At 46.3% G+C, this 17,975-nt stretch overlaps 1 protein-coding gene across 15 annotated transcripts in view; it reads left to right on the top strand.

Annotated features, from left to right (window-relative positions):
* Myt1l (myelin transcription factor 1 like) overlaps nt 1-17,436 on the top strand; it is a 456,412-nt gene extending 438,976 nt beyond the window's left edge. For 10 of the 15 annotated variants that reach the window (XM_045143668.1, XM_045143670.1, XM_045143672.1 and 7 more), the window contains 4 exons: nt 2,286-2,377; nt 6,430-6,539; nt 14,160-14,303; nt 14,609-17,436. In XM_045143668.1, the coding sequence (XP_044999603.1) occupies nt 2,286-2,377; nt 6,430-6,539; nt 14,160-14,303; nt 14,609-14,749 (487 nt within the window). In that variant the 3' untranslated portion in view covers nt 14,750-17,436. The remainder of the gene's footprint in view (nt 1-2,285; nt 2,378-6,429; nt 6,540-14,159; nt 14,304-14,608) is intronic. The other 5 variants (XM_045143677.1, XM_045143676.1, XM_045143673.1 and 2 more) reach the window with 3 other exon arrangements.
* Nucleotides 17,437-17,975: the final 539 nt, after the last annotated feature.

The raw sequence follows: 17,975 nt of genomic DNA, 5'->3' as shown, positions 1-17,975 counted from the left end.
AAGAGAGAGGGAGAGAATGGGTGCGCCAGGGCCACCAGCCACTGCAAACGAACTCCAGACGCGTGCGCCCCCTTGTGCACCTGGCTAACGTGGGTCCTGGGGAATTGAGCCTCGAACTGGGTTCCTTAGGCTTCACAGGCAAGCGTTTAACTGCTAAGCCAACTGTCCAGGCCTCAAGCCTCATTCTTATGTGAGACCGTCTTGTGCTACCAAAGCTGGCAGACAAAGAGCAGCATGGGACTGCTGCTTCATGTCATTTCTCTGCGTTTGGCCCTCAAAGCACTTCACAGTAGAACTTCCTGTTTATCTTCCACCCACATTTTACCAGTGAAAACACCGAGGATTGGGGAGTCTGGGCAGTGAGTCCCAGAGAGCCAGGCAGAAGCAGAGACTGACCCAGAAGTAGGTGGTCTGGCTGCCCCGAGAACTCCTAAGACAGGAGCAGCTCCCTGAGCCAGGAGCCAAGGGCCTGCCCAAGACATTCCTGTGAGCCAGTTGTGATAGCTGAGACACTGAGCAGAGCTGAAAATCTTCAGTGGGAAAGCAATACGGATACTCCTGGGGACTCACGAGGCCCAGCCTTTAAGAGCTCAGTGTCCTCAGCTGAGAGGAAAAGCAGAGGAAGCTAAAAGCACCCATGTAGGAAGCTGAATCTTGAGGAAGCAATGTGTCATTTGGTGTCAGTGTTTTTCCAGTTTTTGATTACATATAACTTCATCAAAGGCATGCTGTCTACAAACACTGCTGCCGCCGCATGCACCGTGCTCAGGGTCTGGGAACAGCCTGAGGTGAACAATGTGAGAAGATGACTAAGGAGTCTGCAGGGTCCCTGAATCAGCCTGGAGGGAGGGAGGAAGGTTCTGCTGGAGGCTTCCTGCAGCAGGATGGCCCTCTTCCGTGGACAGCTAGGTGAGAAGTGTTGTGTGCTCAGCACACAGGGCAGAGGCAGGAGAGTAACACCAGATAGAGTATTGCAGAAATGCAGAGAGGAGTCACCTGTACGGGAAGTCGTGAGCTGAGAGTGAGGCAGCGTGCGGATGAAGGACCATCACAGTGGCCTCCAAGAAGCATCCCAGGCCTGGGCACTGTTCTTAGGAAGAGTCATGGAGATGAGCTGTGCTCCCAGGGCCAGTGCTCTGGGTGGGTGGGGTAAGCTGCGTCTCACACTCACAGATGTCAGGGGTGAGGACAGGGAGAAGGAACAGGTGGTTCAGGAAGCATTCCACGTGCAGTGAGAAAGGAAGCCAGACTTTTGGGCTCTCAGCTTGCCTTCGCATTTTTCCCATTTTTCCCATTTTATTGAGTTTGGAACCCTAGCCCATGAAATGATGCCACCCACATTCAAGGTGGAGTTTTTCTCCTCAGTGTTGCCTCTCTGAAACACTCACAGGCATTCCCAGAAGTGTGTGTACTAGGTGACTCAGGCTGCCAACAAAGATGGACCATCACAGCAGGGGACACCTCAAAACCAGACTCTGGAGCTAAGTAGCAGAACTGCTTTCAGAACTGTGGTTCTGAAATAATATAGTTCTGAAATAATGTAGTCATTTTTGTACCTGGAATTTTTTTTTCAAAAGTTTCCTGTGCAACTTTCACCTGGAATTCTTTCATAAAAAAAAAAAAAAGAGGGCATGGTAACACATGCCTCAGCACTAATCCCAGCGCTCAGAAGGCTGAGGCAGGAGAATTGCTGTGAGTTTGAGTCCAGTCTGAGACTAATTGCAGGTCAGCCTGGGCTACAAGACCCTAACTCAAAAAACAAACAACAATAACAACAGAAACAACCCTGTGTGAAGGTGGCATGAAGTGGGGCTGGGCACGGCCACGGCCATGTCTGAACCTGGACAGAGACTTCATTGCTCTGCTCTATCTACTTCTATGTGTCTGAAATCAAGTCAAATTTGACCTTTGTGTGTTTGCTGCATTCCAGCAAGCTTTTATTTGAAGCACGTTAGTCACTGCACAAAAGTTCCAAACAGCTCTGTGAGACACAACACCAAAAGTCGATGCACCTAACCCTTACAGTCCCACGCTGGAGACCTCCCTCCGGAAGTCACAGTTAACCATGTTCCCACCTTCAGGCCACGGTGTGCCCAAATGCACACACATGGTACGCACACACTCACCGGTGACTACATGCTGGCCTCCATTCCACTGGTGTCTCTTTCTCACATACGCAGACAGCCCTTTGCTGGCATTCGGCCTGATAAAGCACAGCAGTGTAGTACGTTTGTCATTGCAGGGCTCAGGCTCATGGCTTACAGCTGTCTCTGTCTTTTCTACAGCTTGTCAGGATGCCCAAGAGCCACGTCAGCGATGAAGAAAGCAAAGCTATCTGGAGAACAGATGCTGACCATCAAGCAGAGGGCCAGCAATGGTAACCACACCCTGGGTTCCCAGTGCTTCTGTGGGTCAGAGAGGCCAGCAACAGTAACCAGAGCCTGTTGGGGTCTGGTGCACCTGCTCATGAGAGAGGCCAAAAACAGAAACCAAATGACAGGGTCCTCAGTGCATCTGCTGGTTAGAGAGGCCAATGTTGGTCACCACACCCCAGATTTCCAGGGCGCCTGCTGGTCAGAGAGGCTAGAAACAGTGACCACACTTGAGTAGTCAATATACCAGCTCGTAGAACTGACATTCTCGTTACTGTAACAAAACACCTGACCAGAAACAGCTTGTGTAAGGAAAGACTGTGTATCCAGTGTCAGTATAAGAGGAAGCTTCATCCTGGCAGGTAAAGCATGACAAAAGCCATCAGCCTGGGCTCACGTCTCCACAGCAGCGGGGTGCAAGTACAGAGAGGGAACCCAACCTGATACTGCCAAGTGGGGCTGAATGGTAAAATCTCAAGGTCCGTACCCAGTGACATCCCCCTTCATTAAGGCTGTACAAGATGGGGATTAGGTATGAAGCTTAATCACAAACACATTAGGCTATGGGTGACAGTCCACATTTAAACCATTACACTTCTAGTCAGAGGAGGCCAGCAGCGGTAACCACATCCCAGGTTTCCCAGTACAACTGGTGGGCACAAAGCCCAGCCATCATTGTGTGTCCCATGACCCAGTTCTCCAGCCCATGGTTCTGAGGCCATAGTAAAGGTCATTTTCCCTCCAACATAAACCACACCCCAAGGATCTCTTGTAATGCTGACTTGCTTTCCAGAAACCATGCCACCCCTTTCCTTCCTCTTCCCTCAGACCCTCAGCCCTGAGTCCCCCACATAGAAGCAGCCTTGGGGTGCTCCAGTCAGGAAAGCAAAGACAGAAACCCCCTCCCTATCCTCTCCTCTTTCTCAGTTCATCCATATATGGTTCCTTTTAGTCTGTCTGCAAAGCCCAATATTATCCTTCAAGGGTCTCTATTGCTGGAGACCTATTCTGTGCATACAAAGGTTGCTGAGGAAAATAAAGACTTCAGAAGGATCTGGTAGGTGACAACTGATCCTTTCCAGCCCTGGGCCCTAGAAACACCCCAAAGTTTACTCTATGCCTCTTAGATCCTACATGCATAACTCAGTTATGGCCTAAAATTCGTTTCTAAGCCAAAAGTCAATGATATGGCACTTCTAGGGTTATCTATAGACATGCACAGTGTTTCAGTCAGGTTTACATTGTAGGCAGAAATCACCCGACCAAGATCAGCTTGTGGGGAAAAAAATGGGTTTATTTTGGCTTATAGGCTCGAGGGGAAGCTTCATCATGGCAGGGGAAAACAATGGCATGAGCAGAGGGTGGACATCATCCCCTGGCCAACATCAGAGGGACAATAGCAACAGGAGAGTGTGCCAAACACTGGTATGATGAAGCTGGCCATAACACCCATAAGCCCACCCCCAACAATACACAGCCTCCAGGAGACTTTAATTCCCAAATTGCCATCAGCTGGCGACCTAGCATTCAGAGCACCTAAGTTTATGGAGGACACCTGGATCAAACCAACATACTGAGAGGGAGGAAGCAGCTGAGCACTGATGGGTCCTAGCCAAAGTGGAGGGAGGACACTCATTCATCTTGCCTCAGTAAACTGCGAACAGGTTTCTTCGCAGGATCTAGCCAAATGCTTGCATTGTTGTGCACTTGTTGATGGTTTTGCCCCCAGACATAGAGTTAAAGAACCATCTAGAACTGAGAGCAGGAAGCCACAATGTCCCCACAGAGGAAACACGTATGCCAAGGAAGCTTCCATCAGGCAGCATTATAGTGCTTCAGGTCACGGGTTCTGTACTGATCCATGGACTAAGGAGACAAGCACACAAAACAGTCCATTGTTGATTAATCGACAAAACTCAGGGCCCTTGAGGCTGGCAGCATCCATGTTACTGAGCTCAGTTGCTCAGTACCTACCTAAGCAGGCTGCAGTGACTAGAATCCACTGAAAGAGGTAGGAACTGTCCTACCTCCCCTTTTAGCCTTTGCGGGAGGCCATGTGGAGCCAGGGTCATCTTGAATCCAGAGAGGCAGAAACCTTAGCCCCTCTTGCATGACATATTCTAATTCTGTGCTCCCAAAAGAACCCACAGAGCTCTTCAAGCACTATAATGTGCCACCCAGAGCCAAGAGCTCCTCACCTCAGACCAGAAGGTCCATCCTCCAACATGGGCCTTCCTGGGAAAAGACCTCAGACCCTGGGTCAAGAGTTCTTTCTTCTACCCCTGCTAAGGTGTACCAGGATTGGCTGCTCCCAGTGTGCAGGAAGGAGCCCCAGCCACTTCATCAGATCTTCTCCCTCATAGGTTTGGTGCTGAGGGCAGCACAAGAGGATCTGTCTGCAGAAGCTTTTTCCCTTGCTAGTGATAGGCACAAATATTCCCTAACATGTAGCCTGTTCTTGCCGGAAACATAACCATATGTGTGGTGTGTGTGGCCTGATCTGCAGCCAGTGTCCTGCCTCCTTGTTCCCTTTTGCCCAACATAGGGCTAAGCACTTGGGAAATGGAGACCAGCCTCTACCTTCTAGAAAGCCTCACATCTACCTGCCTGCTCTCTGCTTGCAGCTCCAAACAGGCAGCAACAGGAACTCCATTTTGAGAAACTCAGAATCAATGCTGCTGCCCTCTTGGTCACTAAATTTAGAACCATGTTCCTTGCCAGAAAGAGAACAGGTACTGAGTCCATTTCAGGCACTAGGTACTTGCAAAACTCTTAACACCACATCTTACCAATCAGCCCTGGAGCTGGGGCGAGCATCCTCTGACAGGTTACTGTGGGTCTGGCTCACTGGATAATCAGTACTGAAGGAAGTAGCCTTTAGATAGGGACTGGTTGAAAGGAGAAGAGAAAGAAGCAACTTCAAGGGGAGACACGCAGGTCTTTGAGGAGAAGGAGCTTGGATAGGATAGCCCTACCTGGGAGAGAGTGGGCGACAAAGGCTTCCTAGCTCTCAGCTTCCTTCTCTCCATCAGCAGCCCTGTGCTATTGTAGGGAGTTAGTTACTTCCCAAATCAGAAAGTTTCTGCACTGGGCATTCTCATCTTAACATAAAACTTTGTTTCACTCTCTGAAGGTGACTTCTAAGGCTGCACCTCTTAGATCTGCCTCTTTCTCATCTCTGGCCTCTGGCCTGAGCTGACAGGATTATTCTGTCTGCAAAGCATGAAATCAGTTCTGCCTACACTGAGCCCTGGAGGCCTAGACTGTTGTATGTCCTTTGAGACCAAAGATCCCATCCTGGGGCAGATGCCCAATGGGACTCAGGATCCCACGTCTGTGATGTTCATCTGCAACACTTCTGCTCTTCTTTTCCCTGTGTGAACTCAACTGTGTGAGGCCACCAGGACAAAAGCAAGAGAATCCCAAATACTTTAATCTTCACGGTGTAGTGTTAACAGCAGAGCCAGTATTGAAAATATCCTTGCAGATACTGCATTTGACCATGTGCAGGAGCTTGCCAGGATGGACATGTGGAGTCCACTCAAGGCTCTCACATGTTGGCAGTTGCCATCTAGGACCACTCACCACACAAAAGTCAACTTACTTCCTGCCCAGCTTCTGGGCAAGTCAATGATGGGCTTCACATAGGACTTGTTTGAGTAAGTCGGCTGTGCTCCAGGATGACAGAGGAGAAAATGGGAGTGATTAAGGAGACCCAAGTTCAGAAAACAATGAGGAGACGGAGCATAGAGAATCCAAGTCTAGCACTGTGACTTCTGCCCAATGTCAAAGCGTCAAATTTGAGGCTCTGACTGGTCAATCGGGAGGTTTGGCCCGTTGGCATGACATTTTGCAAGCTCAGCTGGTTTTCTTTTCTAGATGCTTTGGTGTTAAGAGGAGGGGTTGAGATGGGACAGAAGGACCCAAGTGTGACTTTTTTTTTTTTTTAATTCAAGGGTGTATTTTCCAAACAAATCAATTCCAAATATAAAAAAAGTAGAGAAAGCATCCAAGTTTCTGCTCTATTTTCAAGTACATGTTCATTTTGCCTTTACAGGTATAGAAAATGATGAAGAGATCAAACAGTTAGATGAAGAGATCAAGGAGCTAAACGAGTCCAATTCCCAGATGGAGGCCGACATGATCAAACTCAGAACTCAGGTAACAGTTTGTGAAGCCACAATTCTTGCTTCAGTGTGGAACCACAATTCTAGCTTTGGCATGGAGTCCCAAATTTAGTTCTGCTGTTGTTGTTTTGTTTTGTTGTTGTTGAGATTTATATGTGTCCAAACTAGCCTAGAACTGATTGCCGTCCCCCTGCCTCAGCCTCCTGAGTGCTGGGATTATAGGCATGGGCCACCATATCCTTCTCCCAATTCTAGTCCTCAATTCCATTATTAGCATGGGGCCTCAATTTGAATTCTAGTTTAGAGTCTCAATTCTAGTGCTAGTGAGGGGCCACAATTATATTTTAAGTGTGGAACCCAGATTTTAGTTCTAATATAAAGTTCCATCCAAGTTCTAAAGTGAAGCCTGCCTTCCCATGCTAGCACAGAGCCTCGATTCTCCTTCTGACACAGAAGTTTGTCCTGAATCTCATGTGTGCTATTGCCCAGAGGCTGCCCAAAGGGATTTTTGGAAGAGGTGCTGTTTCTGTGGCCTTTGCTCATTTTCTCTTCTATTTTTCACCTGGCACCTATTTATGCCAAATCATTTCATAGCAATATTTATTATCACAGAGTGGTTAAGGGTGCACCGTCTCTGTGTGTGCACCTCTACGGTGAAGCAGATGCATTTGTGAATAGTCATTTCCAGAGCACATCACCTGTGCTGTGAAAAATGGACCAGGAGGGTTTTCCCCTACAGTATTTCAGGCCCTATTGTCATTTGATCATGTGACATGTACAATGACAGCAGACACTCTCAGGATTTCTGAGAAGTGCTGGTTTTTACTCAGGATTTTTGGCATGAGGGTGATGGAAAGCTGTGTGTGTGTGTGTGTGTGTGTGTGTGTGTGTGTGTGTGCACTCCCAGGGCTCAGTGGCCAGCAGCCAGGAGGGAGAAGGAAGAGGGAAGAAAGATTTACTAAGCACCTTTGAGTGTTTGCTAACAGTACCCTTTGCAGGCCCCCGGCACTCTCCTGTGAGGGTGTCATCTTGGAACACCTTGCGGTGTTTATGTGGACCCCCTGCTTGCAAACACACAGTGCATGCTGTGTCCACTCAGACCTCAACTGAAGCACTGTTTTCAAGACCACCTCACACACTTAAGCCTCACAGTAAAATGTATATTGTGACAAGCTAGAGACAGGTATGACTCACCAGTGAGATGGTTGAGGATGAATATCATTGCCCAGTGCTCACACTGGAGCCAGGAGTGGAGGAAGGATCACATCCAATGCCCCAGGCTGCTGCTCTATGCAGATGACTGGTTCTGCTCAGGAGGGCCCAGACTTAGACCAGAGCCCAGTGAGAGAAGTGGCACTCTAGCTGAATGTTCCTGTGCCTCCGACACCTGCCCCGGTTTAGAAGATGCCCCCACCCCGCCCGCCCAGCATCACTGTGGAAGGTGCTGGGGGTTGCCATCTGTGCCAGTCTGTTTTGCTGCAAATAACACAATGCCACAAAGGGGGGGGGGGAGTGCTAAAAAATAAAACAAGAAGACTGATGTCACTGGAGGTTCTGGATCAGGGGTCAAATGTAGTCATGACTTTCTGACTGACAGAGTCCCCTGTGGTTCAAGCCTGCTGTGGAAGGTGCATGCATACATGTGTGCAAATATATGCACTTGCACTGTGTGTGTGCACATACGTGTACGTCTTCTAGTCACTATGTGTATGTGTGTGTGTCTGTCTCTCCTATTAAGTCAACAGGATCTAAGCAGCCAATCAAGGGGCCCATCTGATAACCTCAGCTAATGCTAACAACCCCCAAAGGTCCCGTCATTAAATTCCATGCCTGGATTGTTTCTGCCTTCACCACACCTCATAGTGGGAATTAAATATCAACTTTTGACGTCCAGGAGAACACTCAAAAAAATCCTATCCAAGCCGTAGTTCCCTCTATCCTGGGAGTGCTCTTGTTAAAATATCAAGTACATTCTGTTCACTGCGCATTTTTAAGAACTCAATGTCAGGAAAAAGTCACCTATATAACTGAGTAGGTGAGCCAAGTAGTGTCCCTGATCATGTCAGCGCAACAAACACAGGTTTTATGGACCTGAAATATTTAACATGCTCTGCAGCTCCATGGGAAGGAAGTCTCTTCCTAGACCTTTGATCCTACACAACCTAAGGTCAGAGGTCTTGAGTGCCCAGCCTGTCACTTCTCCAGGCCATCAGAATAGTCAAGGAGCCCTTGATTCCACCCCTTGCCCACTCCAATGCAACTGGACTCAGTGCTGTACAGGTATCGGATCTCAAAGTGTGCCAGGCACCTGAATACGCAGCCTTAAGCCTTGACTCTAGACTCAACAGGATTAATGCCACTCATCTTACCCAATTCAATTCAATTCACAACAGCCAACAGTACTGATAATGCATACAGGGATTTAAGCAGGGAGCTACAAAGCTGAGATAAGTTCACTTGTGCCTGGTGAGGAGTAGGAAAGAGACTGAGGCACAAGGAGAGGGCCCCAGAGGTGAGGGAAGGAGGTGTGAATCACCTGTGAGAGGAGAATGGTAGGCTGCCACAGGTGATGAGAAGGGAGCATTTCAGCACAGGATATGCAGGAGAGGAAAGAGGAGGAGGGTTCAGATTAGAAATCTGCAGGGAATCAGGCCCTGGTAGTCTTGAAGTCAGGTTCAGCACAGCTTTGTTGGGGAGGGAGAAGGGAATGTTGCTAGAATATGAAAAAGAAATAGTTTGTGCAGGCCAAAGTGTTAATGAGAAATTCCCTAGCATCTGGCCCCATGAACCATGGAGCCAGCAAATGCCCTCTCTAGCTTTGCTTCCACTAAGATGGGCAGGCTCTCAGCCTTGCAGCTGGACCCACTTTCTGTGTTTCTGCACCACACATCGGGTCATGAGTTATTCTCCCTGTGATATAAATTCCCTGGGTATCTCAGTCCCCGTCTTATCCCTAAACTACTGTCTTGACCCACTTCAGTCTCACATGGTGATACATGACAGTTGGACTCCTTCACAAGGGAGCCTCCCTTGGGTCCCTGTCTCCTTCAGTGACCTCACCACCAAGACCTCAGAATGCTTCCCCACTCTGTGCATCTGCTGCATGTTTGTGAAGCGCATTACTCCAACATGAGTACTTGGCTACCTACTCCAGGCCAAATGTCAGACAGCAAGTGCTTTGACTTCTGAAGCACACCAGCAATCTTGCTGAGTGAAAGTAGCACCCGCGCTCCCTGGCTACTGCTAGTGCAGTGTCAAAAGCATTGAAACGTGAGTCACACGTTGTATGTGTGACAAAATTATGGCATTATTTAGGGATTTTTCTCACCATTGAAGAAATGGTTGGGCAACGTAGCTTGGTCAGTCGAGTGCTTGTCTACCATGCACAAAGACCTGGGTTTCATTCCCATACAAATTCCAGGTATGTAGTGGTACATGCCTGGACTCCCAGCCCTCGGGAGGTAAAGACAGAAGGATCAGGAGTTCACAGTTATCTTTAAGTACATAACAAGTTTAAGTCCCAAGCCTCCTTCTGGTGGAGGCCATGCTGGGAGATATAGATGCAGAGGGAGGTGGAGCAGGGCAGGCAGTGAACAGACAGGGATGACCTGGCTCATGTGTCTGCTGCAGCAGACATTGGACTTGCTTAGGAGGACGAGTGGGTAGGTGCTATGCACTGGTCCCTCACAGACCTCCAGCTTGGCTAAAAGACACTCCTGTCTTCATGACCCTCCTGGAGGACATTTTACCATAAACACAAGGGGTGGGGCAGACAGTCCTCAGAGCTCTATGCAAGGGAAAACTCATTGTCCTTCTTCCCTGAGCTCCAGGACAGGCATGTACTAAAAGGTAGCTTCAGGCTCAGTCCCCAGCTTCTGGACACCAGTCATGTGGATGCCTAGTGCCCAGTACTGCTGCAGTCACTGTGCCCTGTTTTCTTGTTCAGCATCTCTCTCTGAGCATTATCAGGTGATGCCAACTGGGGAGGCCACTCTGTGCACCCTCTCTACAGTGCTTTTTCTTCAAGAGTGGCCACACTGTGCTTGAACTCACAACATTCCTAGCATGTGCCACTGTAGCTTGGACACTGTGAGCAGGGTCAGGTGCCCTTGGAAAACAGAATTCTTCTTATTGCCAAAGGCACGTATCCATGAAAGGTGCTATGCAGGAAGCTCCTTCTTTCCAGAAAAACAACCCAAGTTGTGCCTAACTAGCCTAAAGTAGCTGAGGCCAATAGGCCCCATAGACCCTCGGTCTTATAGACTCAGCACCTTGAGAAAGGCCTCAGACCCAGGGATCTGAGTCCAGATGAGCAGCTGGAGTTTAGAGTTCCATCTGAGAGTTGGAAACTCAGCTGAGAAATAGATGCCTGGGTAGTTTCATATGTCTCTACACACCCCTCTGAAGGGCATGGGTTTGCAAGACTGATCACCACGTCAGGAGACTGAAATGTCCCTGGGCAGCAATTGCAGCATGAGCTCCTATTATGGCCCAGGTTTGGGCTGAACCTTTGCACCATCTACACAGTCTACAAATTTTTCTCTGGTGCTGAGTGATATCCACACATCTTGGGAATAGTGTAATACAATATCTGTAGGCTCACCTGACCCACAGGCTTCACATGACTCTTAGGCCTGGTGAGGCTTGCTTGGCAAGGAAGAAAGTTCCATTTCCTTGAGAGTCTAAACCCTTTAAGGTATTGCAGTCAGCACCTAATTGCTGGGACAAACATCCAACCAGACACAGTTTACAGCAGAAAGGAGTTTATTTCAGGCTTATAGAGTCTAGGGAAATGCCATCAATGGTAGAAGAAGCTGGCTCCCTTTCATAGAGAGATCTGCCCCCAGTGACATGCCCCTTGTAGCAGGGATCTGCTTATTAGGGGCTGAAGTTGTAAGCTCAATTTTAATAAAACTCCCGAGTCTATGGGGCCATACATTTAAACTACCACAAGTAGGGAATGCAGGCTGAAAGGCAAGTAGATCTGAAATGGCCTCCATAACACTGGTAGAGACAGACAGCCTATAGTTTATCCTCCCTGGAGGCTTTGTCCATCCTGTGGAAGCAAATCAACTCACTGACTTGTAAGCCAATCAGAGAGTGAGCCCATTTGAAGTATGGGCCAGAGTCCTGCATAGTCTTTCACAGGCTTGCTGGTGGAAGAAGGCTATGGAGGCTGCAGGACTCTGAACATAGGTAGAAGGGTCTGGTTCTGGGGACCGGTGTAACCACTGGTCCAAAAAGAACTGCCTGTGAGGTTTCTCTCCCCTGTCTCTCTCTGTTTTGCCTCCTGCTTGTGTGTCCTGAAACACAGCCTGCCACCTTCCTAGGTTATATTTTAAGCTCAGAATGCTCTGTCTATACAAGTTAACATCCCTCTAGTAACCCATAAGCTGATCCTGGTTCTAAGCCTGGGCCTAGAACCCAGCTGACTGCAGAGAGCTATACCCTTACCCTTATAGCCTCCTGCCCCAGTGGTGATCAGTCCACACACCCAGTGCTGGGGCTGCAGGGCACGGTTGGCATTGAAATATTAACCTGATTGACATAAGGAAAATAAATCAGAGAGTTGACTAGGATGTGCAGGGGGGAAATGTGTTCCTTCAGTGACTCCCAGGACAACAGGGCCATGTGTTCTTTCCAAAGAGAACCCTCACTCACCCAGTGGCCCTAGCAGGCATCGCCCAGGGTGCCACTGGTTTCTGCACAGGGCCTGGCCCCAGGCTATGACCATAGATTTGGGGGGGGGGTGAGTTTGGGACTTAAACCAAGTGTAGTAGCAGGAGGATGAGAAAGTAGAGAAAGAGAGAAGAGAGGAAAACTCATGAAAGAGGCACACAAGCAACACAAGATGGGTCAGAAGACACTAGACATCATAAATTGGATAGGAAAAGGGCCAGAGCCAAGGCAGAAGGTTCATGGCACAGTTCAAAGGATGCATCAAAACCCAGGCTCAGGGATCATTGCAGGAGAGAATGTAAGAGCAAGATGATCAGAACAAGTGCTACAGGATAGTGTCCTTCAGACACGACATGGCCATTCCATTCATGATCTCACAACAGCTATTGTTATTTGCACAAGACCTATACAATATTGGATCCATAGCACTTCATCATAGATGGTGGAAGAGGGCAGCTGTCCTTCTGCGGAGTCATTGGCACTTAAAGGGTACTGGGGGAGTGGGAGACATTTATAGTCAGTGGTATAGTCACTGGTCGGTTGCACATACTCTGGTTAGCAATCCTCCATTCATGCTCATGACAGCTACCCTAATTAAACTTTGTGGGACTCACACAGACACACACACACATAAGAAAAGAGGGAGTAGTTGGGAAGAAAAAGCAATTCAGTGGAAAAGGGATGGAAAGGGGGAACAAGACAAGGGGATGGGAGAAAATTATGGTCACAATACATTTTATACATGCATTAAAATTGTCAATAAATAGGGCTGGAGAGATGGCTTAGCGGTTAAGCGCTTGTCTGTGAAGGCTAAGGACCCCGGTTCGAGGCTCGGTTCCCCAGGTCCCACGTTAGCCAGATGCACAAGGGGGTGCACGCTTCTGGAGTTCGTTTGCAGAGGCTGGAAGCCCTGGCGCGCCCATCCTCTCTCTCTCCCTCTATCTGTCTTTCTCCCTGTTCCTGTCAATCTCAAATAAATAAATAAATAATGAACAAAAAAAATTTTTTTTAATTGTCAATAAATAAAATTTTTTAAATGAGACAAGGCCAAAAATGTAGTAGGGAGTATCCTATGAAAACAGGAGATGTGTATACTCAATGTAATAAAGGATTTTTTTCAAAGAAGATTGTTATGAGAAACACCTAATATGAAATACAAATTCACACCCATAGTGCAGTCTTGGAGGCCTTCTCATTAAGACAATAAATGACAATGATTGATATTCATACTTATATTTTTCAAATTGTATCCTGGAATTTCTAGATATGTAGTATTGCAGTCAAGTTTGCATTGCTGGTAGAAATCACCCAACCAAGAGCAGCTTGTGGAAAAAAAAAGAGATATATTTTGGCTTGTAGGCTCGAAGGGGAAGCTGCATGATGGCAGGGAAAACAACGACATGAGCAGAGGGAGGACATCACTTCCTGGCCAACATCAAGTGGACAATAACAACAGGAGTGTGTGCTCAAAATTTTCAAGGGGAAACTGGCTGTAATACCCATAAGCCCACCTCCAACAACACACTCCCTCCAGGAAGTGTTGATTCCCAAGGCTCCATCAGCTGGGAACCTAGCATTCAGAACACCTAAGTTTATGGGGACACCTGCATCAAACCAGCACATGTAGTAAAATGAAAAATAATTATAAATAAGTAGGGGAATGAAAGGTAATACTTAATACCATTTGTAAGCTATAGATCAAAAGTGTCAGAATATTAAGAGCTCTGTGCACAAAATAACCTTAGTATGTAATCTGTAAAAAGAAAAAAAACTAGTATGGAGGGGCAAGTGGACAGCATAGAAACCTCAATACAAGCCATTATAGTCCCCAAATGTTCAAATGTAAAGAATCAAAGACACAAATCTCCATAGTGCAGCCTTTGTGTTGAAGCAGAAAGCTCCTTTCCTTGCCTGACATGGCCATGGCACGTGCTGTCAGCAGCCTGCTCGTGTTACATGTCACCAAACTTGTACGTTTCAGATCACCACGATGGAGAGCAACCTGAAGACGATCGAGGAGGAGAACAAAGTCATTGAGCAGCAGAACGAGTCACTTCTGCACGAGCTGGCTAACCTGAGCCAGTCTCTGATCCACAGCCTGGCAAACATCCAACTGCCTCACATGGTAAGTGGCTGAGTGCAGGTGAGGGCTCGGGAGCCTCCACAGTCCATCTCACTGAGAACATTTCTGTTGTCATTGTCTCATGGTTCTTCAGCCTTTGGATGTTTTTTGGTCACCACCCCAAAACCATACTGTTAATTCTAGAAACATTGGTGGGGCTGATCACATAAACATTTAGTGTGCTCTGAGTAGGCCTGTTAAGTATGATGGAAACAGTGGCACGATGCTATGATACTGTCTTATGCTTTTGTGAATATACTATTCAGAAAATAAAAGTTGTATATGAACTACTATTTAATATCTCGTAGGATCCAATCAATGAACAAAATTTTGATGCTTACGTGACTACTTTGACGGAAATGTATACAAATCAAGATCGTTATCAGAGTCCAGAAAATAAAGCCCTACTGGAAAATATAAAGCAGGCTGTGAGAGGAATTCAGGTCTGAACAGCTGCTGTAGTGATGAAACTCATGCTTAAAAAGGATGCCTCTTGTTTCTTGCTGCTGTAATTTACCAGAAAGTGTTATATATTTATTTCTGTTGAAACAGTGTTATGCTTACAAGACTTCATAATGATTTTATGTCTTGCTTTCAAGATAGTTCCTGCAGAATAGTTTTTTGGATACATTCACATTTTGTACGTTTTCATATAAGCTGACATAGTGTGATATGCCATGTAATGTTTATAGCTGCTACTGTATGCACATTTGGGGGTCTATATATTTCTGAAGAGGTAAGCTGATCAAAATAAGAGTGTAAATTCTTTTTAATGCTTTAGTGATTAAATGTTTTAGTATTTTGAAGCGAAATGGACAAAAAAAAAAAAAAGAAAAAGAAAAAAAAAACAGGTTTGGATGATCACTTTGTGGCCCCATGGCCACTTTTAAACATTATCATTTTGCCTCAGGTTGGAGGACTTTGTGGAATTTAAGAAATACATTTTGTGTGCATATTGTTTCATAGCGAGAATTGGTTGCAAAAATGCTTTATTTTTGAACAATGCTTGGAAATATTATGTGATTTTTTTGTTTGTTTGTTTTAGGAGGATGGTGTATGGTGGGGGCAATAAATGAGGTTTTTTGCATTCCAAGGAAATGGCATATGGATTAACTGTAAGAAATGAAATAAGTAATTTATTGTAAGACAACATCAAGCCATGGAAACTTGGCAGAAGATTCAAAGCAGCTTAAACAGCACTTTTAATTAACTCCTAAACATTACATGGTGTGACTACGGAGACTTCCGTTAAGACAGGAGCTTGTCAGAGGTGGACAACATGAAGATTTCCTTTGATTTTCAGTAAACTTTGGAACAGTCTTCTCTTATTTCTCCCAGAGCCTGTGCCCCTCTGAACTGTCACGGCAATGTAGCTTACCTAACAGAAGTTGATTGTTTTCAATTTGAACAAAAGATAATTTAAGAACATTTCTTCCCCCTTTTCACTTTTAAAACATCATTCTTTGTTTCTTGTCTCGCATCTGAGGGATAAAGGCTTGTGAGCGCCCTGGTTACTGGATGGGATTTTCTGCCGGGCAGCTCAGAAAACTGCCCGCTCCCGTTCCAGCCCCAGCTTTGACTTTGAAAAAGCTTTGGTCCTATTCAGAGCCCTGTGGAGACCAAGGCCAAGGACTTACGTTCTACCCTCACTGGGTCCAGCTGACCATGTAGCATTTGCATAGCCTTGTTTGGTTTCTTGTGACCTAATCTGAAAATGAATGCAATCAGATTTTAAAAGTAACTAAATATATACTTTGGCACTTTTTTGCTTTAATCTTGATCATCTTAGACTTGTTAATACCTTCAAGATTTGATTGTTTTATTCCAAATGACTGCACTATATGTATGCATAAGACCACTTTTGGTTGCTGCGTTCCCCCTTCTGAGAGGTCCTTTGACGGTGTGTTGTGTTTCCCGACGTTGACCTGATTCCCTTTCAGTAGCATCTCTCCCTTCCATGTCTTGATGTTATGCAGGAAGTACAAAAGTACTTTAAAATTTTGTTATGAAATAAAAAAGATGGGTTTTGTAAAAATAAAAAAAAAATATTTTTAGCAGAACAGGACTTACAGGGTCATTGTCCCCACAATGTGCCAGTCGACCATTTGCACTTACCTTGTCCTATATATCCGTACGGAGGTGTGCAATTCCTGTGTCAGTCGCCTCGTGACACTGAAGCCGGATGAGTTATAGAGGAGGCCCTCATGGCTGGCCCAACACGGTCGCTAAGGGAGACTACAGGGATCTCACAACAAATATTCTGATACAATACTCAACCTCGGTATATATATATATGTATAAATAGAAGAATATCCCAGCGGCACTTTATACTGTTCACTGTACAAAAGCTTACAGTTTTCCACGAGGACTTTAATAACTAGCTGGGAAAAAAGATTATGTAATTACTTGGGGCTCTGTCCAGCGCCCCGTTTCTGTTGTGCGGTTAGTTGTAGCTGCCATGCTCAGAATTGCCTTTTTGAGAGCTGAAGCAAGGTGCTTACTGTCACCTGATGCCATATACATGGTCCCAGGCCCTCACCCGGGAGGGCCCCTGTTCATAGCGGTATATGCATTTCCCCACCGCGTCTTGTCTGCAGCTTCCTGGCCAATGTAGTAATGCTTTTAGTAGAGTAATAGGTAGTACCAGTCTGGAATCTTATTGTTATCACCTATGTACAATGGAGAGGGATTCTAAGCACAAATCTGCTGCTCATGTAACGTTGGTACATAATATCAAATCAAAAGTTATCTGTGACTATTATATAGGGATCACCAAGTGTCACATGTTAGAATGCTGACCTTCCACATGGGATTATTGTGAGTCATCAGAGCTTATTTATTATAACTTATTGTTCATATTCATTTCTAAGTTAATTTAAGTAATCATTTATTAAGACAGAATTTTGTATAAACTATTTATTGTGCTCTCTGTGGAACTGAAGTTTGATTTATTTTTGTACGACACGGCATGGGTTTGTTGACACTTTAATTTTGCTATAAATGTGTGGAATCACAAGTTGCTGTGAGACTTCATTTTTAAATCGTGAACTTTGTACAAACCTTGTCATGCTGATGTGAACACATCTTACTCTGAATAAAAAGGTGTTGCCACGTTTGTAGCACGAAGGATCTCCAACGGGTCTGTGTCTTCACTGGAAAGGCCATCTGGGATCCCAGGATCCCCTCCCCAAAGGGCTTTGCCTTTGGAGTAAAACTGGTAGAGGTTCAACCCCAACCCAGAGACATGACTAGTGCTGCATCTTGCTCACGGGGCTGAGACATTTTAAAGGATGGCTTTTCTGTACTTGCCATTGTTTCAGTTCCATGCCACCCTCCTTTCACCCCAGCTAAGATCCAGCTCAGGGGACCTATGGATGCTGCTCCCATCAGTACCAGCGTCTCCCAGGAACACAGGCATCCTCCTGACAGCCACAGGGTAGGCAGCACCCTGGAGACAGACACTGCTGTTACTGAACCAAGGTCCACATCCAGAGGTGCCTAGGAAAAGCAGGAGTGGCATCATAGGTGAGATCACTCCCTGGCTGTTACTAGCCCTGCCACTTTCGGCTCTTGATTCTAAGGAGCTCTGTAGCTTTCATATGTCTCCAAGAACATAGAAAGTTTTCAAGAATCTAGGAAAATTGCTTTGCAAAGTGTCCCTACACTGGCTTATGT

Source organism: Jaculus jaculus, chromosome 2, assembly GCF_020740685.1.
Source record: "Jaculus jaculus isolate mJacJac1 chromosome 2, mJacJac1.mat.Y.cur, whole genome shotgun sequence".
In the NCBI taxonomy this organism is placed as follows: Eukaryota; Metazoa; Chordata; class Mammalia; order Rodentia; family Dipodidae; genus Jaculus; species Jaculus jaculus.
This window is presented reverse-complemented; position numbering and strand designations above follow the sequence as displayed.